This window comes from Panthera tigris, chromosome A3 (assembly GCF_018350195.1).
Source record: "Panthera tigris isolate Pti1 chromosome A3, P.tigris_Pti1_mat1.1, whole genome shotgun sequence".
In the NCBI taxonomy this organism is placed as follows: Eukaryota; Metazoa; Chordata; class Mammalia; order Carnivora; family Felidae; genus Panthera; species Panthera tigris.
In genome coordinates, this window is record NC_056662.1 from 3,583,863 (window position 1) to 3,610,173 (window position 26,311).

General features: G+C 57.7%; 1 protein-coding gene across 1 annotated transcript in view; it reads right to left on the reverse strand.

Moving 5' to 3' along the window:
• Positions 1-1,718: 1,718 nt before the first annotated feature.
• PHACTR3 (phosphatase and actin regulator 3) overlaps positions 1,719-26,311 on the reverse strand; it is a 231,564-nt gene continuing 206,971 nt past the window's right edge. The window contains exons 9-13 of the mRNA XM_007087032.3: positions 12,416-12,471; positions 8,336-8,397; positions 7,198-7,338; positions 4,866-4,942; positions 1,719-2,223 (exon numbers count right to left, since the gene is read on the reverse strand). Of these exons, the coding sequence (XP_007087094.1) occupies positions 2,208-2,223; positions 4,866-4,942; positions 7,198-7,338; positions 8,336-8,397; positions 12,416-12,471 (352 nt within the window). The 3' untranslated portion in view covers positions 1,719-2,207. The remainder of the gene's footprint in view (positions 2,224-4,865; positions 4,943-7,197; positions 7,339-8,335; positions 8,398-12,415; positions 12,472-26,311) is intronic.

Consider the following 26,311-nt stretch of genomic DNA (forward strand, 5'->3'; position numbering starts at 1 on the left):
TACAGTGAAGATGTCTTCTGGTTTTAGGATATCTTAGAGCCCTCGAGCCTGAACCACACCAAACCCTCCATCGGGTATCCTGTATCTTAACTTTTGAATTTACCCATTAGTTACGGAACTAACTGTACTTGGGCAAAACTACCTGAACACGTGTCCCATCTGCCGAGCCACCTCTAACCAGAGGCCTAGTTTAGCCATCTTCTAAACAGTACCGGTCCCTTCTGCTTTGGGGGCCAGGATGGTTTCGAGCAGAAGGACCCCTCTCTGTTCCTCATTTCATAGGAAGTAGGTGGGTATTTCTATATGAAAGAGATGGAAATCATAGTGTTACACAATCTGGGCCCCAGCTAATACTTTAAACGGAATAAAACAAAGTCGGGAGCTGCTAGTATGTACTTTAGGTTGACTGGCTACAAATAATGGCTTATGAATACAGTAAATATAGGTATATGCTAAATACACCACATATATATACATACACATAAACGCTCGCAAAAGCATAACCAGGCTTCTGGTTAGAAAATGTTTACATATCATCTCGTCTCACAGGCAAAGAAATTGAGGCTCCGAGAAGTGAACTGATTCACAGAAGGTGACACAGCAAGTTAAGAGGTAGCTGGAAGTTTGCGACCAACAGCGATTGCTTTCAAAGAGTCGAATTCAACCAACTACCACTGTGTTTGCCAGCAGCCAGGATCCAGCGCCTGTCCCTTAGGACAGAGTGCTGCCACGAGGGCCGAGCAGCTTCCACGGGCACCCTACCCGCTTCGGTCATAAAGCAGTTGAGCAGGAGGGGTCGTGGGAAGCAGTGAGGCCGTGTGTGCAGGAGCAAGTCATAGGGGACACGCACCTGCTCCAGGGCTCCCTGGCAGGCCCACGAGCAGGTAACATTCGCCAGATGCATACAACATGTCGGGTGCTGTTCCCGCATTTAGAAATTACAGCCATGTGTTGAGAGAGAGACAGAGAGAGAGACAGAGAGAGCGATGATCTTCCTAGAGAGAAAGTCGGAATCTTGGTGAACAGCGCAGAGCTGGGATTTAAGCCACAGGGTCTGCAGGCTTCTCAAGGCATGCTCCGAGCCCCGGGCTTCCCGCCTCCCCATGTCTCTGGAGGCTCTCGGGTGGGCAGGCGGGCTCTCTTCTGTGAGGACACTTCTCCAAAGGCCAAGTAAAACTACCTTTCGGGGAACGTTAATTTGTATTTATTTTCCCCCTTGGTGCCAACATTCCTTTTTACCTTTGTGCTGGGGTAACTTTCCTCTTTATAATCTCCACTCCATCTCAACCTTTGTCTCTTCTAACGGTTTTCAACAGTGTTTACAAATGCAAACCTGAAGATACCCTTAAAGAGGGCCTCATCTTCATCGTGGTAGAATTCTCCCGCCGAGCTGGTACTTACTTCCAGGGTCATTTCTCTATGATACGTAAACTCAAATTAACTTGACAAAGATAATTTGATTTCCCAAGGCACAAACCACATACGCTACCAGAATTTACAAAACAAAAGCACACAAAGTTGGAATTCTCTTTCGCGTGTTTGGATTTGATGGCTCAAAAGTAAGAAAACTGGACTTCTATCACAGATCTCCGATCTAACACACCTCTCTCATCCCACCTCCAAGAAAACGTAAAACCCAGGTTCGTTGCCTGCAATAAGTAGTCATTTAATTAAAGAACAAAATTAACAGGAATCAAAATGTTGCAGCTGTATTTTTTTGTTAGACATTATATAAAAAAAGAAAAGTATAATACAGTAAATAATTTTGTATAACGTGAACTTAAAGAGTTCTCAAATTAACTGTGATCAGAATAAAAATGTCTTTCCAACAGAATACTGAACGTCACTGTGCCGCACGTCCCGTGTCGGGGGCCCGGAGGGGTGCCGGCGCCTGCCCGTCGCCCACCCTCCGTCTCACCGCAGGGCTGCGAAACAAGGTTCAAAGGCAAAGGACAGTTTTCTTCTGGGAGAGCGACTCTGGGTCGTAACTGGTCCGACAGTTCCTACCCCTCAGACACCAGAGAGTGAAGGCCGTCCCCTGGTTTCTCCTCGTACAGGTGAGCACAGCCCAGACCACCTGCCCGCATGATCCTGCTCCTGGCGCTGACACAGCAGGGGGTCTGGAGCTGAACTTCAGGAAAGTTCCCTGACGAATGTTCAGTGTTGGTATCAAAAATTAAACAAAAATTCTTCTCAGAAGAAAATCTCTATGGCCTGTGGAATCTAGGAATTACGAAAAGACAAAACAGTTTAAGGCTGTACACTTCTAAGTGAAAACGGCCAAAACCTTCCACTATTAAAAGCTGCTCAGACATCCACCATATAAGACCCAAGGATGGACCGTGCTCTGCGTCAAGCAGCGGGGGGCCCAGAGGGCTCCCGGCTCCCAGGCCCACGCTGGGCCCTCAAAGGAATTATACGCTGAATTCCGAAGACTTCCTAAAACTCCGTTTGAAGGGCTGCCTGCCAAGCCCTTGGTGTGCACAGAAAAGGCCAAGGCTTTGCTACATCGGTAGAAGTAATGAAATGACGGATGAAACAAACTATTGGAAGTCCTAGTACAGCTGTGGTTTGGTTTTATTCCGGTAGAGCTGGTAACGTGCTTGTGGTGACGTTGAACACATCGAAGAAAATCTCATGTGGCTGGTGGTGTTCTTTTAACAATTTATACCAAGTGCTGGCATGCGGTATATACCACCTTATCACTGTTTCCTGATGTCCAGGTTTGGGGTTAACTCTTAAAATCCCATCATCTAAGAAAGGCATTCAGGGCTTACAAGAGAAAATAGATCTCTTTGGTAAACAACCCTTAATAATGTGTAATGAGAAAACGTATTAAATGTTAACATCCAGAAGACCATGTCATAATTGACAGCCTTTTTCTTCAACACAGGGTGATCACTAAAAATAGCTTTGGTTTTACTGGGCACGGTTTATTTCCTAAACATTTTTGAGTGTTTTGAATAATCAAAACTAAGACGATCTATTCCTGCCAAACGTATGCCAGTCAGGGGGGAGGGAAACCTTAAAGTTTTTTAAACTATTTATTTGTATCATTTTCTCCTGCTTTTGCAACCTCAACTTCCTCCCTCAATATATTCGTCCTAAAACTGCCTTGTGGGATAGAGTTCCATCACACCTGCCTCTGCTCCACAGCCGCACTGACCTTACAGACGGAATGCTTTAAAGAACTGCAGGGGCCACCTTGGGACAACCAGAAAAGGAAAGGAGTCCCACTATTTTAGTTTAAGGAAGTATCTACACCCAGGATTTCCATTCTCCTTGCATCTGGGGCTGGAGCGCCTTGAGGCCAAGGGAGAAGTGATACGGGAACTGGTTCAGGTGAAGGCTGGTAGCCACACCCCCACACTCGTCAGGATTAAACAGGAGGACTTTCATCGGGCGTTACGACTCGTGGCCATGCAACGAACACGCAGCCAGTGAGCCAGGGCCGCTGCGTCACCCAGAGGCCACCCCATGGCATCTTTATGATCACACGAACACGGAGCGCATTCACCTTGAAGTGGAAAGTCTTGGGCATGGATGAAGGCCAGTGTATTCCCACCGGAACAGAGGTTCCCTGCAGAGGGGGCCTCCGTTAGCTGATGCAGGGCTACGTTCTCAGCACCTGTAGATGCACTTGGCACACGGCAGGTGCTCAAATACGTGAGTGATGGGGAAGCATCAGCTCGTGTTAAAGATGTGAACAGAAATTCAAGCCAGGAACAAGTACCTGGGAGAGACTTCACGGCCTCCTGTCAGTATTGAGGCGTGGGGTTCTATAGTGGGGACGTCTGGCCTTCACAGGAGGCGGAGCTAATGTGCTGGCAGATTGCTCACATTACTTTGAGGCTCTTCTTAAAGGTACATTAACTACTGGGCACCTGGGGGGCTCAGCTGGTTAAGCATCTGACTTTGGCTCAGGTCATGATCTCACAGCTCGTGGGTTCTAGCCCTGCGTCGGGCTCTGTGCTGACAGCTCGGAGCCTGGAGGCTGCTTCGGATTCTGTGTCTCCCTCTCTGTCCCTCCCTGCTTACTCTCTCTCTCTCTCTCAAAATAAATAAACTTAAGGGGCGCCTGGGTGGCTCAGTCAGTTAAGCCTCTGACTTCAGCTCAGGTCATGATCTCATGGTTCATGGGTTTGAGCCCCTTCTCCGGCTCTGTGCTGACAGCTCAGAGCCTGGAGCCTGCTTTGGATTCTGTGTCTCCCTCTCTCTGCCCCTCCCCTGCTCGTGCTCTGTCTCTCTCTCTCTCTCAAAAATAAATAAATATTAAAAAAAAAAAAGTCCTACTGTTTTAGTTTTTTTTCTTTTCTTTTTTTTATCTTATAAAACATAACTAAAATATACATTTAAGGAGGAAGGCACTAAAGGTAAAAACATGGGACGCCTGGGTGGCTCAGTCGGTGGAGTGTCCGACTTGGGCTCAGGTCATGATCTCGCGGTTTGTGGGTTCGAGCCCCGTGTCGGGCTCTGTGCTGACAGCTCAGGGCTTGGAGCCTGCTTCGGATTCTGTGTCTCCCTCTCTCTCTGCCCCTCCCCTGCTCGCACTCCGGCTGGCTTGCTCACTCACTGGTGCGGGCACTCCCTGTCTCTCGCAAAAATAAACAAACATTAAAAAACAACAACCGTACATTAACTACTTAAATAAACCCAGGACCCATGGTCTACACGCCACCTTCCCCCAAGCCCACAGGAGCCGTGACCAAGAAGCAGGCGCACCGTCTGTTCAGTGCATCTCTCGGCAGAAATACGGGATCCGTTTGCCTAATTACATAGATCTCTGTGGCGTTTTATCTTTTCTTTCTAAAGGAACACCGTGTTGTAAGTACCATGAAATCCACACGAACATCTAGAAATCTGACCTTGTCAAATGCTTGCTTGATGCATGGACCTCCATCTCGTTACTTTTGTATTCATTGAGCTCTTTGCGAATGGCTGCCTGAAATGTAAACACAGGACAGGAAGAAGCCGACATAGGAAATTAGTACCCTGGCTGTGGCTCAACAACAGTTCGCCATCCTGGTTGAGTTCTGGTGTTTTGTAATGTAGTTCAAACAAAGAAAAAGAAACCACTTGTGGCCCAGCATTCAGCCTCTTAGCACGTGCACGGCCCTGATGCTGGTGTCCGGGAAGAGGTCAGTGAATTGATTTGCTATGTCGGAGAAGGAAGACAACGCCCACCATACGTGACAGGTGGCCCCGGCACGTGCTTAGGAACTCCAGGAAGTAGGGACACCAAATTCACGAAGGAGGTCGGGCTTTTGGTGGACTTATTTGGAATTCTGCAATTAGATCATTGAGAAGCCATTCTAATTTCAGCATGAGGTCAGGCTTGGTGTCACGTGAAAAACAGTATCGTGGCTACACGCGGCGGGGGGGGGGGGCGCATCGCAGTGTTTCAGGGCGGGTCCTCGGGCTCTTCCAGCCTTCCCCTGCCCCCTGGGACCGTGCACTCCCTCACATAAACCCTCAGGGGCCAGCAGGGGGCAGGGAGAGGCTCTGAGCCAGGGATCCCAGGGAGCACTCCTCCCGCGCTCAAACCCGGGTGCTGCCAGAGACGTGCTCGCTTCTCCCCTCGCCCAGGGAGCCGAGGCTCGGTCCGCCTGCCGGCTGGCTGCGCCTGGCCAAGGGGATGCGACACCTGCGTGCATTTACATGTCACCTCACTTATTCACGGTCTGCACGCGGGGAACAAGGAACAATTAGCACGTTCGGCCAACTCACTGGCTGAGCAAATGATTTTGCTCTTCCTAAAAGCTGTAAAATCATGAGCGGCCAGAGGGGATGAGGCTTCAGTCCTGTCCGTCCACAGCATGGGACCATGGACAGGAACATACCCTCTGAGCCCGTCCAAATCATCTGTCCGACAGCACCTCCATAGGGGTGATAATGACACATCTCTCACGGGGACTTTCTGAGGATTAAATGAAATAATAATGCCAGACAGGCCGGTTCAGTCCAGGACACGGCGAGGGTTGGGTGAACGTCCATTCCCTCTGCTCCGTCCCCGAGTGTCTGGGACCCACTGCTTCCTTGCTCTCGTCCCGCACCCAGAGCGTTCAGGTCACACTGCCCTGGAGGCTCCCGGGACCTCACACCGGACCAGTCCTGGACGCATCCAGAGCTTACTCTGTCTTCACTGCCAGGGTTTTCCTGAGGGCCTCGCCTGTCTCCCTCTCTTCACCCCTCTCTGTCTCACTGTAGCTAAGTCTGTTTAAACCTCTGTCCCCTGCCTCTTTCCTCCAGCCTTGCCTGCTTTTGGTTCATCCAGACCATAGTTCCTCAACTTCCATACTCTTGACATTCAGGATTGGAGAATTCCCTGTTGTGGGGCCATCCTGTGCATTACGGGACGTTTAGTGGCATCCCTGCGTTCCACCCGCTACACTCTAGTAGCACTTGTCACTTGTGACAGCCAGAGATGTCTCCAGACATTGCCCCCTAGTTGGAAACACAGCCGTGACCCCAGATTGGCTTTGTGAGACCAACAACGGGGCTCAAAGCACAGGCTTAATTTCCAGACCTGGCGGCATCCGCTTTGGTAGGGTCCCCTCTCTAAGGAAAAAAAAAAAAAACAGGGCAACCTGGCTATTCACGTATGTGACAACATCCCTCACGACCTTGTAACATGAGACCACTTAATCAGACTGCAAGTTCGTATGTTACCATATATGAGAGACAAAGAAGTAAACATATAAAAAAACTACGCCACATGGGGGCACCTGGGTGGCCCAGTGGGTTAAGCATCCGACTTCGGCTCAGGTCACGATCTCGCGGTTCGCGAGTTCAAGCCCCGTGTCGGGCTCTGTGCTGACAGCTTGGAGCCCGGAGCCTGCTTCAGGATTCTGTGTCTCCCTCTCTCTCTACACCTCATCCGCTCACTCTGTCTCTGTTTCTGTCTCTCTCTCTCTCTCTCTCTCTCTCTCTAAAATCAACATTAAAAAAAATTAATAAAAAAACCAACCCTACATCACGTGGCGTTCGGGGCTCGGTTCTTCGGGTACGAACCCAACTGAGCGGTGCCGGCACGAAGAAACTCAGGAAGGAAGAGAGAGCCTGGGTGTCAGGACTCTCTGTGCGAGAACCCCGCTCACCACCATCCAGGCACGAACTCCCTGGCATGTCGTGGCCTGCCCTCATCACATGCTGCCATACCCCACCCTACCCCGACTAGCAGACGGGTCTGCTCTGTACCTTGTCGGCCGCTGACAGTCGTGTCCACGGCTTGTCTGCCCGTCTGTCATAATCCTGAGCTTTCGCCACCTCCACATAGTCACTGAACCGTATCAGAATCTTTCGGTCTCTTAGCTCGTCAACTGTGGGTCTCTGATTAAGCTGAAATACAAGAGCGTCACAGTTAGCTATTATCACCTGCCAGACCAGCTTTCTCCGGAAACTCCGAACAAACACGTTTCTATAGGTAAGCGGGAAACTCTGCGACTGTGAAGTAGAATGACCTAACGCCTACAGTCTCCCACGTGAAGGCTCAGATTACACGCTCTTAAATTGCAGCCCCCCAGCACCTTCCCTCAGAGGGGTCACTCCCAGGAGCCTGGCTGCACCCTGTACACCGCGCAGCCTCAGGGAAAGGGCGGCGAATGAATGGCGAGCAAGCTGTACTCCAGTAGCCGCCTCTTCCACTCTCGTTAGAGGAGCTCTTAACAAAAAGTCCCCGACAGAGGGGTCGCTGCCACACCAGACTCGCAAGTCGAGCTCAGGAAGGATAATCGATGAACCTGAAGCCCATGGGTCGAGACGTCGTCGTCATCACTACGGAGCACAGAGAGCCCCCAGGACGCTCGAGTTCAGACACGGTGGGCACCCCGAACCAGATGGGACTGTGCAGCTGTCACCCAAGCTGGCCGGGGCCAACTTCACCCTGGCCGCGTGCATCCCTGATGCACGGCCCGGACGCCAATAAGAAGTTTCTGCCGTCAGGAGCTTCTCGACAAACTGAACGTGCCGAAGAGCGTCACAGGGACCCGAAAGCTGGCACCCAGGGGTGCACTTCTCAGGCACCGCGTAGAGATCCAGGGGGATGAAGAAAAACGCCTTTAAAAACTTATCCCTGGACATAAGTGGTGACGGCATCGGGCTTGTCCCGCCACACGAGCTGTTCCTGTGCCCGGTAAGGGTCTCACCCGTGGGCACGGAGGGTCACAGCAGGGGTGGCAGGGGCACTGGGGAGTGAATCCGCTGCTGGCCAGGAAGACGTCGTCCAGTGACACAGGGACGCCCCCCCCCCACCCACCCCAGCACCGCCCAGGCGGCTCTTCTCCAGCGCGCCTGTCCCTCGAGATTCAGGGCCTAAAAGGCGCTTAAATCACAGTACCTTTCTTGTCAATCTCTGCTTGATTTCTCTTCTTTCTTCCTGCTCTGTCTGATCGTTCCTTTCTGTGAAAGGTTAACACAGAAAAAAAAATAAAATAAAATAAAAAGAAAAAGAAAAATGGGTTTAGACTTTCTTCTTTTTGGTGGAGAAGTGAGCTCACGGCCTCCACTTTCTTGTGGCTGAGGCAGGATGTCAAGGACGCCTCACGGGGGGCACTTTTTTCCATGTCACAGCTGGCTCTCCTCCACTCCGCCAGCCACGGCTCAGACCGTGGTCTCACTGCCACACAGAGACACGTGCGCGGGGGTTTGTTCTGCCCCCATCCCAGCCTCCCTCCTGCCCTTCCTTGGGGTCATCGGTCGCTGGCCCCCCTCGGCTGTGCATTTATTTGCAGGAGAAGCAGGGAGTTCTTCCCTCATCAAATATCTCATCTCTTTACGTCCAGGAACGTAGACGGCACGCACAGACAGTTTTGGTGGGACAAGTGAGTGTGCACACACAGGTCTACTCACGTATATCATCTATGAATATTATACGCGGATACTAACAGAACTGTCCCTGCTTGCTGTTCTCTTCTCCTCCCCCCGAGGTATGCGGACTTTTCGCCAGCCAACATCCGACAAGGAACAACCTCTCCAGACTCTGGGCAACACGGGCTTGCCTGGAATTTATACTTCCAGGGTGTATTTCAAATCTAAACATAGCACGAACCCAGCCGACTCCCCGTGGCAGAAACGAGCACGCTTAGCACACTCTACACGCCGTGCCTTTTAAAGGAGCCTCCGTGCCTCACGGAGCTCGGCTCTGCTGCTGAGTTGTTACTATTAACATTCAAGCTGTCCTCGTACCTACACCCGGGAGCTAAAAATAGAGAATTGGGAGCTGCGGTGTAAAACGCAGGCTTTGCCCTGGGATATGAGATAATGGATGTCCTATTTCTGGCACTCTCTGTTGCTAAAGAAAGCCTCGGGACCCATTCTGGGAAGGGACGCTCACCTGCCAGCACTCACTCCTAGAAACCCGGCTGCTTGGAGGAAGGGAGGGAGGGGAGGGAGCCCGCTGCCCGCAGGTGACGCAACCCCACGTCGCCCGCCTTTACTTAAGACATTCTGCACGTGTGTGCGCTTGCGGGACTGGGTGCGGGATGTAGTGTACATTTCAGTAAGTTTTTGAAAAGGGAATTTATTTCCTGTTTGAATGTTTTAGAAAAGGAAATGAAACCCTGTTATGTTCTTGGTTTTTAATCCAAGTGATAAACCAGAAGAAAACCACAGTTGCAAGGTCTCATCAGGAAGCTGATGATACAGTCAAGAAAAAAATGGTGAAAGTATCCATTCAAGGCCAACCGTGAGGGATTGAAGGGGTGATGTGAAGCGAATTTTTCAGATTTCTTGAAAAACAGGCCACGGGCAAAGTCCAAGCAGTACAGGGACAGAAAACCAGACCTTTGTTTTTCATCATCAGCGACGTCATCACCAAGGTCACGGTGCTTTGGAGCGCTGGTCTTGGAAGGCGGGGTCCCCTCCCCAGCAGGGTCCCCTCTGCGCCAGGTGCTCTACTGGGCACTGACCCCAACAAGGCCTTCCCCAAAGCCCGAGCCCCCAGGTTGTCTCCGAGCTCCACCTAGCGATGGCTTTGTGGGCCTTTTGTTCCGAGACCCAGAAAGGCCCCCAGCCTTATACACAACAAGGGACCCATGACCATGGTCTCCACACCCACACGTCCGGAAAGAGTGCCAGCGGCTTGGACAGCCACATTCGAGTCTTCCACAAATAATCAGAGATGCACTGCTGCTTCTAAGGCAGGGGCCAGAACTGGCCCGTGGAGCCAGGCAGCCTTCGGCTCTACCTCTTTGCCAAGGAAATGGGACAGCGGTGCAAACCACAGGACTCCGTTGTAACGTTGTAACGAGTAACCGGGCGGGCACAGCAGGGGGGCCTAACGCGGACGTATCAGGTTTGGTGCCTTCACCTGGAAAGGGGCCTCCGAGTCTCATCCAGGAATAACAACCCAGGCCGAGCTCTAAGTGTCCCTGAGACCCGATCGCAGTCAGTCACGAGCTCCCCGCTTGGGACGGGAGCAGATCCGACGTGACAACATGCTAAGAAGTGATTATAGGTAGGAAACGCACTGTAGCAGGAACGTTTGGAGCCGGTGTCGGGGGCCCGTGATTATATGCTGTGTGCTGGACCACATGTGGTTACCCTATTCTCAGCTCCCCAGAACAAAACAGAGCCAACACCCGCCATGAACTAGCAGTGACATCCGCAGATACTCCCACTCAGGGGCCTTGAAAAGCTTCCGAACTGTGGCCGGCGCGATGGCGAAGCAGGGATCGCCATGGCCACGGCGGAGGAAGCCCATTTCTCCCTTCCTCTCACAGAAGGTGAGTGCAGGAAGTTCCACGTAGCCACTTACCCCCTCTATTCAAGCACCGGTTCTATTTTTAAGGCTCTGACGTTTAATTGTGAAGGCTGCTGCGATCCGAGGTGCTTACTGGCCAGAGGACCTGGTGTCCCCAGCAGCAGGGGAGAGGTCCACACGGAGGCAGAGCCCCCTCAGCTCACTGGGAAGCCCCGCCCCCTGCCCCCCGCGGTGGCAGCAGACCCCTCCCAGGGCTGCTCAGTGAGTCCACACCTCACCCACCAGCTCCGAGCTGCTTTAAGGACACCTGTGACTTAGCAGCCTTATAAGTAAGTGATGGGATTTTTAACAAACCAGATACTTGGGGGACGGGTGGGCACCTGGGTGGCTCAGTCAGTCAAACATCTGACTCTTGATTTCGGCTCAGGTCATGATCGTGGTTTGTGGGATCGAGCCCCGCATCGGGCCTTGGGCCGACGGCATGGAGCCTGCTTGGGATTCTCTCTCTCTGACCCTCCCCCACCCTCTCAATATACATAAGCTTTTTAAAAAATTCAAATACGTGATAACTTAAATAGCTTGACTTTCTCATCTGTCTATGTGATTAGGCAGGTAATCAATGACAAGTTCTTCTTTAAATCCCCAGACGTGACCAAGTCGATACAACACAGAAGACTAGGTCCCCTATCTTAAATTTGACAACAGAAACGTGCAATCCCTCGGCATAGGGTGAAATATTTCCAACCGTCTACGAAGGAGGGGACCCCCTGGCAGGTGAAGGTGCCCAGGCAGGGACAGGAGACAGGGATCAGCAGGGACTCGGAGCCCAGACCGTCAGGAGGGTCCACCGCCCGTTTTCTGGCACAGAGTCAGCGTGGGCACTGCCCTAACTTTGTGACAAGATGTTCGCAGAATAAAAAACCAAACTCAGAGGATATCTGTAGTGTGCATCATGTCAAGACGAAAAACAATGAAGCACTTTAAGGAATCCAGGCCCTAAGAAGACACTTTTTGCAGAAAATGTTTTGAAAACTAAAGTCTGTGGACCAGTGAACTATCTGAGAAACGCTATCTGAGAAACACTTCCAAAGGGGTTTGACTGCCCGGAACCACCGTGGACTCTAAGGAGCCTGAACAGCATTCCCTCTGTTGCCGAGGCAGTTTGTGGACACCGATGATCACACACCTGGGGACCCCCATGCGGGTGGAGCCGGGGAGGGGGGCCAGGGGATCCCCGAGACAGAGTTGTGACCCCCAGGGCAGGCTTCCCATGACTGCGCTCCTTGGAGGTGTGGGCTTCCTTTCCCCTCCTGTCTCGCCCTGGTGCCACGTCCCCCTCCCTACACTTTCTGACACTGTCCACACCCTGCCCGTGACCTCTGCGGCCGTCAGAACTCCCACCCCAAACTGCCACGGAGACCTGCGTGAAACCCACAACGCAAAGAGAGAATCGAGCCATTTCCCTGAGATCTACAGGGTTAATTAAATAACCCTGAAAACAGGAATATCTTTAATTATGCTGGGAGGCAAGCTTTTTTTTTTTTTTTTCCTCTTAATTTTAAAAGGAGATATTTCCGACCAAATCAACTTTCCTCTAGGGTTTCCTTTCGCAGCCCGGTGGGACCTCACAGGGCCACGGGGAGCGACAGCCTGCAGAGCTGGGTGCACCTGCCACGGACTCGCCCCCAAGAGGAGCCAGGGGTCACAGCTACTCACGTTTCAAGATATTTCTTCTCTCCAGTTCCTCCACGGCAGGTCTTTGGCTCAGCCGTCTGCGGAAAAACACTAGAATTACATTTTGCACCATGGTGGCCGCCTGCAGATTCCTCCCGGGCTCTGCCGGGGGCAGGGGTGGCCGGCGCGCCCCCGAAGATGGTGAACCCAAAAGCTGGAGGGAGGGAGGGGACCTCTGGCAGCCGCCTCTTGCTGGCGCTGGAGTCAGATCCCCGCACAGGAGGGGGGTCACCGGCTGTCCCCGAGCTCCGGGGCCGACCCCCCGTGCCACCTCGGGACCCGAGAGCGCTGCCGGCCGGCGGGACGCTCCCCCGGAAGGGAGGAGGCCCCCCTCCTGCCCAGCCGAGCAGCGGTGGCACCTGCTTCGGCCCCAAGCAGCCTCGCCAGCAGCCCGCGCAGGGGGAGTGACAGCGAGCGCCGCCTCCTGAGCCGCGCGGAGCCAGCCGCAGCCCGGGGAGGGGCACCTCCCCCCCCCCCCGCGGCCTCCCCCGGCCCAGCCGTCCCCACCCGCGGGGCGCAGGACCGGCCTTTCAGGGGGATTCGCGTTGAAGGAGTCGGCGGTACAGCGAAAACCAAATACATACGGCAAATAAAAGGCTTGTCAGGAGCGGGAGTCATAATTAGCCGGAATGAGCGCCAAGCTCCAGTTGTCCCTGTAACTCCGGCGACGCTGTGCTTGGGTCCCAGCCAGGAGCCGCCCCGCTTCCGGACCCTCGCGCCACCCCAGGGCGACGACAGGGCTGAGGCTGCGAGCGCCCAGAATCTGGGGCCACGATACTTTGCCCCGAAGAGGATGCTGCCTCCAGAAATATCGGTCTCCTATTCACACTCCCTGTCCCGGCACAAAGCCGAGGGCGTCCCCAGGGCTCAGCTGCTCCCGCCTCCTGGGAACACCACAGGCGCGGGCTTTGTGTGCGCCCTTCCGGGGGCGGCCGCTTTGACATCTTGTCCTGATGTCTGGTGGGGACCGAACCCGCCCCTCCCCCCCCCCAACAGCTCCCCATCTGCCCCGGGGAAGGGAAACCTGGCTCTCAGGCGGGGCTCCCTCACCGTCCCCCCGAAACCTCCCAAATGCCATTCGTTGGTCAGCAAAGGACTGTGGAGTATCTGCTCTGTGCCAGGCAGTTCCAGCCCCCAGACACAGTGGCAAACAAGCCTCCCCTGTCCTGGAAATCTCACAGTCTAAACGGGGAAGGCAGACAAACAGTAAAAGAAAAAAAAAAAAGAACAAAAACCATTGCAGAGAGCGCTAGTGCCCCGGAGAAAATAAAGCAGGGGCTGTGACAAATGAGTGACCAGGCAGGGGGAGGAGGAGTGTGGGGAGACCCATCTCCTCCGAGGCTCACCTGAAGAGGTGCCGGCCCTGGGAAGATCACACCCTCCAGCCTCAGTGTCCCCTAACTGCTCACACACTGGGCTTGAAGACGGTGGGGAGGGAGGGGGGAAGTGATCATGGCAGGCTTCATGGAAGAGGAAACTTTTGGCAGAGCCATGGAGAATCTACAGGGGGCAGAGCCCGGCGCCTAGTGACTGCCGGCTGCTTAGCCAGGATGCCCGCAGGGACACCCGAGCGCTGAGGCCGAAGATTCCCTCAAACCTGAAAAGTATCTCAGATCTACACTGGCAACGTCCCCCCACCCCCGAGCCTTTTCTTGCTGGAGGACCGTCCGCTCTCCCAAAATGACAACCCAAACAGACTTTCCCAGAGGTGTGAGAACAGAATGAGCCAATGCACCGAGTGTGTGTTAAACGCCTGCTTGGTACATAGTAATCTCTCACGAAAACCCAGCCTGTGAGTCCTCAGTCACGGAATGAGTTCCCAGAAAGGCATTTCATCTGATTCCTAGTTCTCTAAAAAGTGTGGACAGCTCGTCACCAAAATCTAAGCCAAAGGCCCGAGGGGTGAGGCAGGTCGGGTCCTACCACGCACTGCAGGGCTCCTCCCAGAGGCCACCAGGCTGAGCACACAGCTGGCCCCCGGGGTACCTCTCAGCGAGCAGGGAACAGCCCTCTGGGTGGACACAACTCCGCGGGTACAGTCGTGGGCACTAACCGACCCTCCCCCTCAGAGTCAGCCCAGGGCTGGAGCAGAGGACCCCAGCCCCTTCCCTGTGTGGTTCTTCCCAGGAGGCAGGAGCCCAATCACCGAGGACAGGTGCCCCCGGGGACGGCGCTGCGTGTCCAGAGTTCCAATCCAGACCCAGCCCTACCCGGGAAGGCCAGCGGGCACCGGGATCCCTCTTCATGAGACTGTGAACTTCTACCTTCATCAGACGTTCTGTGCACACTCATAACATGCCTGGCCCCTGGTGAGAAGTGAGACCCAGCCCTGCCCCCGGGGCCTGCAGGCTCCCTCGGGGGACACACCCTCTGCCATCACACAGTACCAGGAGGAAGAACCGAAAGTGATATGAAAGCCGAGTGTAGGCGGGCTGATCTGGGCAGGGCCGGCTCCCTGGAAGGTGACCCCTGAGATGAGAGCCAAAGTGTAAGTGGGGATTGCTAAGCGAGGAGGGGAGGAAAGAGCAGGTGCAAAGGTCCTGAGATCGGGAGGAATTCGGCAAGCGCCCTTTAGACTGAGTGGAGGCTTGTGAGCCTCTGTGGGGCAGGGAGCTGGGTGGGGCACAGCCTGGCGTCGGCGGTGAGGAGTCCGAGAAGGCGGTTTGAGGCAGGCAGGGGTGGGGCGGGGGTGAAGGGATGCCAAGACTGGATCAGGCTTCAGAAGCACTCTCTGGACCCCTCCAGTTTGCTGTCCGAGAAAGGACGGGGCGGAACCAACCACCAGGAGACGCAGGCCTTCCCGGGGCCAGGACCCCCTTCGGACGCTCAGGGCAGGTGCTGTGGACCCACACGTGGCCGAGGGCCCCGTAAAACGTTCAAGACGTGCGGAAGATGTTGGCCCTGGAGGAGGGCCGGTGCCACTGCAAGCGAACACCCGTTAGACTAAACACGTAAGCTCACCGTTCCGTCCACTTCCTGCCTGGGCAGGATGGGGCTTCCGCTGTCCAGCAGCGACAACAGTCCCACGTGCCTTCCGACGGCAGGAGGCCGGACTACGCCCACTTGGCAGAGACGACCGCGAGGGCTCAGAGAGGCAAACGTGATCAGGTCTGACGGCCCACGTAGACCCCGGGGCCCGGCACAGGTGGGCAAAAGCAGCGAGACCGAGGGGCAAAGGGGCGCACGGAGACCCCTCTCCCTCCGAGGCGTGCTCCGGCGGAGCCTGGGGGGGTGGGGGGCGGGATGAGGCCGGACCATCTTCACTCGGGAGCCTCAGCCGCGAGGGGCTCTTGGAGGACCCGCAGACCCAGCCCTGGGGGGGGGGCCGAGGCCTCGGGGAGGGGTGCGGTGGGGTCCAGCTCCCGAAGGGTTTCCCGGGCTCCTCCTGGAGGCAGCTCCCTCTCCTGATCCAGAAACACAGCCCTGCCGGGAGGAGTGGTGCGCAGGGGCCGCTGGGGAAGCCACGGTCCATTTCTGACTCTTCCCGCCGAGAAAGCTGGGGCGTGGGGAGACTCTTCCCGCTAAGCTGGGGCGTGGGGCAGCACCAGGAAAAGAAACGCCGGGGTAGAGAGAGGCTCCCGCCCGTCTCCCCGCCTGGTCCCCACCTGGGCACACAGGAGAGGTGCGGATGCCAGCGCTGGGCCAGGCCCAGGGATGCGCTGGACGGGCCTTGGGGACTTGAACGGAGCACCCGGCCAGGGGCGGGGCGCCCGGGGGAACGGTGCGCACCTGTGGGTCTGCGTCCTCGGGGGGGAGGGGGGCCCCACTCCCCCGGCACCAGCTCGTGCTCCTGGTCCCCAGGGCCCGCCTGCCCGTCCGCTGAACGGATCCGTGAACCTCTGCTCCGCACCGGACCCTGTGCCGAGAACACGGCAAACGGCGGAGCAGGGACGAGACCGCCGAGCAGATGACGGGCGGAGGGGACGGGTGCGTGGCGGGGAGCGGACGCGGGCAGCTGGCCGACCGGGACGCCCGTGTGGGTCGTACGAGAACCAAGGACGCAGCAGCACTGTCCCCGCTCCTCAGGCTCTGCGGAAGGCGGTCCTGTTTCCATCCCCCCAGAACCGGCACCGAGTCTCAAGGGGAGCCTCGGTTCTGCCACCTGCCAACGCCCTCTCCCGCCTGAGCCTCCTGTCCCCGGCCCCACCTGCCCCTGCGACCCACGGGGTACTGAGGGGTGAGAACACAGAAGGCAAGGGGCTGGCACGCACACGGGGTGTGTTGTTATCATCACTGGCATCCGTATGGTTCACCCGGTCCCTCCTGCCTCAGCCAAGGAGCTGCAATCTCTGTCCTGCCAGCAGCCTCCGTGCGGCCGGGGTCCCCAGGAAACACTCGCCCACCAGACGCTCACTCACCCCTTCCTCCACCAGACGCTCACTCGCTCCCTCACATACTCACAGACCTCTCTCCCTCACTTGCCCCTCCCTCCCCCATCAGACACTCAGCCCCTCCTCCATCAAACACTCCCTCCCTCCCTCCCCCATCAGACACTCACACAGACCTCCTTCCCTCACTCAGCCTCCTGTCGGACACTCACCCACTCCTTCCTCCGTCAGACACTCACTCACACCTCCCTCCATCAGACGCTCCCTCCCTCCCTCCCCCATCAGACACTCACACAGACCTCCTTCCCTCACTCAGTCTCCTGTCGGACCCTCACCCACTCCTTCCCCCATCAGACGCTCACACAGGGCTCCTGCCATCAGACACTCAATCCCTCCCCCATCAGACACTCACACAGACTTCCTTCCCTCAGTCTCCAGTTGGACACTCACTCACTCCTTCCTCCATCAGACACTCCCTCCCTCCCTCCCCCATCAGACACTCACACAGACCTCCTTCCCTCACTCAGTCTCCTGTCGGACCCTCACTCACTCCTCCCTCCATCAGACACTCACACAGGCCTCCCGCCATCAGACACTCAGCCCCTCCTCCATCAAACCCTCCCTCCCTCCCTCCCCCATCTGACACTCACACAGACTTCCTTCCCTCACTCAGCCTCCTGTCAGACACTCACTCCTTCCTCCGTCAGACACTCAAGGCCTCCCTCCATCCCTCGCTCAGTCGCCTCCATCACTCACTTACCCCCTCCTCCACCGGATTCCTGGTACCCCATCCCACGGCCCCCGCCCCGCCCCCTGCCCCGTGACCGTGGGCTCCGGAAGCCGACCTGGGCCAGCCGCGTGGACGCGTCCACTGCTCTACAGGGTCTGGGGTCTCTCTGCATTCGCCAGCCCCCTGCAGCCAGGCAGGGCCGCACGGCCGGTCCGGAGCAGCGACCGGGAGCAGGACGGAGGCCGGGTCTGGGCTGAGCCCTAGAAAAGCCGCGGGACCTTCCACAGGCTCCCTTCCCCTCCACGGCAACCCGGGCCTCGCCCCGGGCGGCGGAGCCTCCAACCTGAGCCGCACGGGCCAGCCTCGGTGAGAGGGCAACTGCCCGGAGGCTCGCCCTGACCACGGTGGGCCGTGTGTGCGAGACACGCCCCGTGCCGGGCGAGGCCGCCGGGGGTTCGGGGCGTGACCGCAACACCGTCCCGCCTCGCCTACCCTCATACACGGGAGGCACGGCTCGGACACGGGCCGTGGCTGGCCGTGACGCTGGCCCTGCCCCGCCCCCCCCGGGGCACCTCCTCCCACCTCTGCCTGCAGCCGGGACCGGCCCGGAGCCTCCTCCAGCACCCGGCCGGGGGCAGGGAGCCCTGGAGCCCAGGCGGGCCCGAGGTGGGCAGGCACTCCTCCGCCTGACCCCGTCGGGGTGGGGGGGACGGCCTGGCCCCCAGACCCATCAGTGCTTCATGTCCAAATACAGCAAGCAGCTGCATTTCGGGCTCACACGATACTTTAAAAAATGAGAACGTGAAGTGACATTAATCGACTGGACGTTTCCCTTTTAAAAGTCCGTTTTCTGGCTTTCCTTGAAAATGCACAAGAATCGGCTACTGGGATGCGTGCCCCCCGCCCCCAGGCAGAGCGGGCACCCTGGTGGCTGGTAGTCCCCAGGGCTCGCCTCCCCGTGGCCTCACCCCCATCTCCCGGGCTGTCCGTTCGCCCTGAGCAAACTCCAGGCTCCAGAGCGAGCCGGGCCCTGGGTACCACCACCCGCTCCCTGTCCCGAGGACCCCCTTCCTGCCTCCCAGACGCACCTGGGGGGAGGGTGACTTCTCAGCTCGGAGGCCCAGACAGCAGGTGCAGACCTGAGCTGAGGCCAGGAGTGCACGGGCCACCTGGCGAGCAGCCCGTGGGAGCACCTAGCCGCCCAGGAGCTACTCCGCACAGACGGGCCTCTCCGCACGCCAGCTCGATTCCGGAGGACCTGGGATCGGGCACGGGAGCATCGCTGTGGCCGTGGGTCTGCCATTTGACACCCGTTTCTCCACGGTTGCTCTCCGGGGGACCCTCTCAACTAGGGGCACGCGGAGGCGAGCTCCCGACGCCCTTGGGAAGGGGAGAGGAACCAGGTGACGCCGTGTTTCGTGCTAAAACTCAGGGACCAGAAGGAAACGGGGTTGCGGGAGCACAGGGTGAGGGCTGAGCTCTTCTGTGCATAAAGCCCCCCTCGGACGGCATCACGACGTTCCACTTTTAAACAATAAAAGGTCACATGATAAACAGGCTGCAGCCGCCCCCCGGCTGGCCTGCCGTGTGCCAGTCACAGGCTCCGTGGCCCCGCGGGAAGGAGGATCCAGCTGAAGACCAGGCTGCCCGCCACGGGGCCAGACACGGCAGGACGTGGACCCCAGGCCCCAGCCAGCAGAGCAGGGGCACCTTCCGGTCCCAGGCCGGGGACAAGCGGCATCTCAGTAGCTGACAACACGGCCTCTTCTTCCAGACACTGGGCACTGGGGGTCCTGGCGGGCGAGGGGCTGGGCTGGCTGGCGTGAGTGCTTACAGGCTCTGAGCCCCCCCGCCCGGGCGACTCCAGGAAAACGGCCATCGTCTCCTGGAGGGACCAAAGCTGTGGCCACCAGGCCTCTCCTCCTTCCGGACCGGTCAGCGGTCCTGCCCAGACCCCGAGCCCAGGGCCCCAGGAGAAGGGGTCACGATGGGGACCAGAGCCCGCTCGGCGACCGGGAGGGAGGCTGGTGAGGGTACAGGTGCCGCCTGCGTGCCCACCCCCAGGCCGTGCTCCGGGCGGTTCTGTGCCCAGGCCACCCGGCCAGCTGCTGGTGGGGGATTCGTGCGAGGGTCCGGTCATAGTGCCCAGCCGGTGCCCGGGAACCCCGACTCAGCGACCTGTGCTCACCTCACCACCTCTCATCTGCAGGGAAACCGAGCCACAGGATCTGCCAGGGAAACTGAGTCACAAGAATCGCAAACTCCAGGTCACCCTGACCCCCGACCATAGTGCCACCATCACCGCGCCCTATAGGTCTTCTTTTCACCTGCAGCCTCCCCTCGAGGCCAGCCGCCGACCGGGCCCTTGGGCAGACGTGGAGGCTTGGCTGCCACAGCCCTGCCCGTCCCCGAGGCCCGGGACTCCCCCAGCCCCTCCCTGGCCCTAGACGCTGTCACCCACTTCTGAGTACCCCTTGCTTTCTAGCAAGGGTTTTTCTAAACCACAGAACCCCCAAACCGAGGTCCTCATGAAACTGCTAACGAGAAGCCAGGGGAGCCTCCGAAACCGTGTTCCGTGGCACCAAGCCGTCCCTCACACCGTGTGCCTGCCTGATTCACTGAGTCACCGGCTCCTTTCCTGCAGAGCAAGGAGCACCGGGAAGGAGCACCCGGAAAGGGGCATTGCTGGGGCTCAGAACCCGAGCCCTCGTGTCTCACTGTGCGACCTGCTCGGTCCCTCGAGCCCGGGCCTCCCTTTCCTCACCTGCCCTATGGCTTCATGTCAGGGCCCCAGACGCACACTGGGCTTATCCTGCACTTCTCGGCCCGGCCCAGCTTGCCCTCGCCTGCAATGGCCCCCGTGCCCCGTGTCACCTTAGGTCTAGGACTTGCACACCTGGGGCACCTTCTGCCAGGTGGTGACGTCCCTGCCTTTGCCAGGGCTCACCCCAGTATCCCCACGTCCCTTCCAAGACTCCCAGCCCCTGACGGTACATCCGAGTTGACTCAGTCCTGCCTAGAAAAGTGTTCTCGGGGTGCGGCATCTGCTGTCAAGGTGAAGGGCACGCATCTCGGCCCAAAAGTCATTCCAGACCTTCGGTCCCGAGCTGCCACCTGGCCACTATGTGACACAGGCCTTCATCTCCCCCCAAAACAGGAGGATGGTGACACCCGCCCCCCGGGGCCGCTGCCTGGTGCCCGGTGCCCGGCACACAGCAGGCCCAGGGCTGTGGCGGCCGCTGAACTGTCCCCGCACTGCTCTCGGGCTGCAGAGAACCGGACCGGCAAAGGGACGCCCGGCTGGGCGGGGGAGGGGGGGCAGGGGTCAGAAGCAGGTGCTCCAGCGGCCCCCTCTGTGCCCGAGCCCCAAACCCCCACTACACCCACGGCTGAGGTCCTGACGAATGACTGAAGTCACCTGGGCGTCAGGCGACAATGGAGAGCAGATTCCTTCCAAGAGACAGAAGCACAGCTGCACAGCCGACATCCCCACGCCCACGGGCTGCCGGGCTGTTCCCTGCGCTCCTTCCCGGGAACACCGATCCCGCTGCTGCGCCAGCCTCCAGTCAGCAAGCCACGCTGTGTCCCCGCCTGGGACGGGATTCCCCTCACCCCCCCCGCCCCACCCCCCGCGTCTCCACCGCCATTCAGCGGGGATTCCTCCTGCCACAGGCAGGCCCGCGCTGGGGAGCCCCACGGCGGTGCTGTTGGGGCAGCAGAACCCCAGGGCCTTGTGGGCCGGCCTGAGAGGGGGCGGGGAGGCCTCTCTGGGGGATGAGCCTAAGACCAGGCCACAGAAAGAGCAGGGACAGGCTGCAGGGTCTGAGGAGGGGCCTTCCACGTTGGGGAGGAGCAGCCCCCCAAACTTGAGCCCCCTTCATCCTCGCAGTCACCCCACATTGGTTCTATCCCTCACTGTCTGTGCCGAGAACCGGGCCCATCCACGGTTGTCTCTTATACCAGGAGACAGGAACCCGAGGCCCGGTTCTGACACAGCCGCGGGGTGGCCCGGGGTCAGCCACTGGCCAAGCCTGTAAAGGACGCGCCCACGGCTCCCCTACCTGCCGCACATGCTGGGGATACGGAGGCCGTGCGCGCAAACCCAGGACAACGCGTGGAGTGGCCTTTCAGGGACCCGAGACTCCCGGGGGAGGCGGGGGGGGCGCTTCGTCCATCTGGCCTCCTCCCTCCCCCTTATTCCCTCGGCTGCTGCCACATCCCCAGCACCTGGCACAGTGCCAGCCACTCAGCCAGGGGTCCCGGGACACCCTAAGCCTCCCCGGGGGGCACTGGGCTGCAGCTGTGGGGAAAACCATCATCCCTCACCCAGATCCCGCGGCAGTAACAACGACGGACCACCAGTCGCCGGGTTACCGCAGAAGGGCGGAGAGCCAAAAGGGAGGAAATTCGGTGTTGGCCGGAGCGTAGACGAAGAGTCGCCCCCCATTGGTGGGACCATCGGTGCCGTCTGCCAAGATTATAAAAATGCCCGTATGCTTTGACCCAACGGTCCCAGTTCAAGGCTGATGTGTTCAGAAGTGCCCTTAGGGGCACAGACGCATTAGAGCAAAATGCAGGGAGAGCCCTTATGCCCTTTTAGGGCCCGGACAAAGAGAGCAGCCGGCCGGCAACAACCCTGTGCAGACACGGGAAAGTGCGGGCCGCGTCTACCCTGGCCTTTCTTGGAAGGGTCGCCCAGCCGGACTCCGGAAAGAACGGACAGAAAAGCGGATGCAAAAAAACACAAAATCGCGTTGTGGTTGAAGAATCTGGGTTCCAGACCCGGCCCCGGCTGGGATTCTCACTTCTCCAGCGATCAGCTGCGCGACCTCCCACCTGCTCACCAACGTCTCACTGCCTTTGGCTCTGTGACAGTCAGAGGTGTCCATCTGACAGGGTGACAGGCCCAGGTGGTCGTTCACTCATCCAGGTGCTGCGGTGGAGGTACTTAGGAGATGCGAATGATGTCCACGATCAGGTGACTTTACGTAAGGGAGACTGTCCTAGGTGCTCTGGGTGGGCCTGGCCCAATCAGTTGAAAGGTTTTAGGAGCTGGGCTCAGGCTGTCTGTCGAAGAAGCAATTCTGCCTGTGGAGAGCGGCCTCTGCCTACGCCTGAGGGTTCCGGCCCTTCCCAACAGCCGTGTCACGGATTCCAGACCTGCCTCGCCAACGCCCGCACCCGCAATAAATCCCTTATTGCAGATAAGGGATTGCAATAAATCTCTTTATTGCAATAAATCCCAGATCCTGCTGGGTCTGTTGTCCTGGTGCCTCACTGACACAACCCCCTTGTCTATATGGGGATGGCAGTACTACGGGGGAGGCTCTGTCCAGTATCCCCACTCCCCGACTCCGGGTGAATCACCGTCCCCATCCTGGAAAACCAGGACCCGATGACCACACTCAGTCCGTAGCCCCTGCCCATCGCTGTCTGTCCTCAACAGCGAGCTCTGTGCCCGTCAGAAACTGGCTCCTCTGTCCCCAAACCTATGCGCCAGGTGTACTTAGTTTTATAATTAGGTAATTTAATCAAATTTTATGCACATTGATTAAATGACTTACTACGGGTGTAAAAGGAAAATGTCATTTCCAGGAGAACGGGGTTGAACGCTTGGAGTCGGCAAAGGCACGATGCTAAAAATCCTGCCGTTGGCTAGCGTGGGAGAGAGTGCGAAGGTGGGGACAGAATCAAACACTCGGGAAGGATCCTGCACTCAGATCCTTCCAAGCACCTCTGAATCCTCAGCGCTCCTCTGGGAAATCGACCCTAGAAATCGTCCAAGGTGCGTCCCACGCTTGTGTCACAGAAGAACTCCAATGTCGGTCCCTCCTCAGCGGAACATTCTCGACTCCACCTCAGAAACATGGCTAAGTGTGCACCTGTGTGACTCGGGACAGTAAAGCATTTGGAGCAACACCAGATCGTGTTGGTCCTTTCTTCTTCTAAGCGGCTTTTTGGTTCATCACGTCTCTCTCTGTCCAGTCTCCTTCGTGGGCCTGGGGGCTGAAGGCGGGGCTGGCACAGGGCGGGGGCCGGCGGGGCCGCAGGCAACGGGCCCATCCCCGAGACCAGAACACCAAGGCGGACTGAAACGAGAGCTCCACTCGAAGCCGTCCTTGATGGGACGCTACCACCCTACACGCCGGATGACTTCTACGGGACACGGAACTTCGTCACGACCTCGTGGAGCGGCTGGCCCTCGCAGCCCGGAGCGGGGGAAGCTGGTAACCGCGGGGCAGGGGAGGGGGACACAGGAGGACCCGCACAGCAGCGCCCCTGCACCTGGCCTGCGAGGGGCACTTCCTGTGTCCCACAGCCACACACTGTGTCCCTGCAGCTGTCACACACCGGCTCGGCTCACCTCCCTCCCCCGCTGTCCCTCGTCCCGAAGGCAGTGCCTCCACCCTTCCTCTGTCCCCAGCGCTCAGCGCAGAGGGCGGCACACAGAGGTCGCTCAGGAAGCGTCTGTCCTTGAGCTGAGATGTCGTGGGAGGGGGTCTCCCTGGGGAAGGACAACAGTATCTGTCCGTGTCACCCCAGCTTCCTGCCAGCCCCCCAGATCGCCTCAGCCCAGTGCTGGACTGTGCGCGGGGCACCGATAAACTAACAGGTGTCAATCTCCTGAGCCCAGGGGCTCCACGCAGACTCCTTGGACCAGACCGCATTGGAAACCGCTGGTCCCTAAGGCAGACTGTTTTCATTCACTCGTCCGTGTTTGCTCGTTCCTTCCCCCTCTCTCTTCAGTCTGTCCACACAACAAAATTAACTTGAACACCCACAGGAGCACAGGCTGCTAGTTTCCCGCCCAATCTCCATTCTCCCTTCCGATGAAGCATCAGAAAGCGGATTCTGCTGAAGACAACCTCTTTTTCAGCTCAACATCACCACATGGAGGGGTTCCAACCTTTAAAGGTGTGCTGAGGAGCCTCTGGGAGCCTTTTCAGCTTGGATATGTGTACCTCTGGGACTTAAATATGATGTCCGGTGCTCCTGCAGCCATCTTAGACCACAGAGGATAAATGCCAGTGTGAGCATAACTGAGCATCTGCAATAAATCCCTTATTGGTCTCCTGCTGGGTCTGTTGCCAGTGGAACAAGTGACCGTGGAACAAGCATGACAGACCTGATGGTCTGCAATTACTCCACGAAGCAGAGAGTCTCCAGGCCCAGTGTTCAGAGCCAGCCTGCCTGGGTCAGATCTTAGCTCCATGGCATCCTACTTGTGTCACTCTGAACATCTCCCTACCCTCTCTGAGCCACATTCCCTTAGCCATAAAATACAACTGACAAAGTACTTATGTCTTGGGCTTCAGTGAATACAGGCAAAGCACAGTCCGCGGCACGTAACACAAGTTAATGAGTGTTACAAGCCACCCGATTCTCGGCAAAGCAGGGCAGAGTTTTGCAGTCTCCGTGAATGCCTTACACACCCATTTCACAGGCGCAGACCAGTAGTGTGATTCGCCTGTGCTCAGTCTGCAAGTCCCAGCCGGGGGACCTTTCACCCACCAGACCACCTGCTCTCCTGGTTTGGGATTCGTGTTTTATTCATCCTGAGGGGAGGGTGGGCCTCGTTTTGCATTTGCTTACAAAACCTGCTGAACTTTCCTTGACAGATTCCCAGGCAACCCTGGAAAACAACAAGCAGCTGGCCCCGGGGCCGACTCAAGGCCATGGGCTCACCACACCGTGGTCCAAACAAGGGAGGCTGGGCCCCGCCTGCAGGGACCGCTGAGCCCCACACACCCGTGACCCCTGCAGACCATGAGCTCCTCCCAAAGACCAAGACTGATCGTTATGTTCCCCGAGGATCAGAGGGGCCCAACTTTCCCCGATTTGGAAGCGCAGCATCTCGGTCCAAAAGCAGAATGTCAAGGCCCACGCTTTACAGGCACGGCTTTGACTGGATCATACCGGCCTTGCCTGCTCCCCAGGCCTGGCAGGACCACCCGACACCCTCCGCCCCCCCCCCCCCCCAGGGCAGAGGGTCAACATCCCACAGAGCCTGCTCACAGCCCTGCCTCTCCAGTTCCTTTTCCATTTTTGCAACAGACCCAAGAAAGTGCCCTGATAGATGCAGGCATTTCTCCTGACTTTGGGGGCCATGTAATCCCGGCAGCAGGTCCCTAACCACAGCGGGAGGGGCCGGCGGGTGCGGTCAGGATGGCACCCGAGAGGGTTTAGCAGGACAGAGTAGACCTGACCGCATCGTATCTTGAGTTTCGAAACAGAGAGAGAAGGAAAGTCCCCGGAATGCGCCGGAGCCCCCGGCGGGGGTGGGGCTGGGAAGCAAGTCAGGTAAATCGGCCTCACCAAGAAGGAAAAGAAAAGCAGAGAAACTGCTCAACAGAGTCTTTGTTCCTAGGATCTCAAAATCGAAAGACAGTCATAGAGCTGGCCCCGCACACCCCAGCCGAGGGGAGCAGAGAGCATCATCCAACCAGGGACGCTGCCCGCGACAGTGACCTGAGCCAGGCACGCAGGGTCTGTGATGTCCCGGCCCCGCCCCACCGCTTCCCGGCCTCCCTTTTGCTGCAGGCAGGGGTCAGCGTGAGGCTCCTGACCCGGCCTCAGATGTGCACTTCCGTCCCCCGAAAGGTGGAGCCCCTGGACGCCAAGGGGCTGAGAGCCAACGTTCCCTAAGTGCTTTCTATGCAGCAGACAGGACACGTCAATGACCATGATGAAGACAGTGAGAAAGATCCTGGGAAAGATGATCGAGTCCAATGAAGACAAAGCTGAAGGAGACCTTGACACTAACGCTTGGTGACGTCCAGGCCGGGCCTTTACAAGCAGCCACCCTCCAGCCTTGTGACC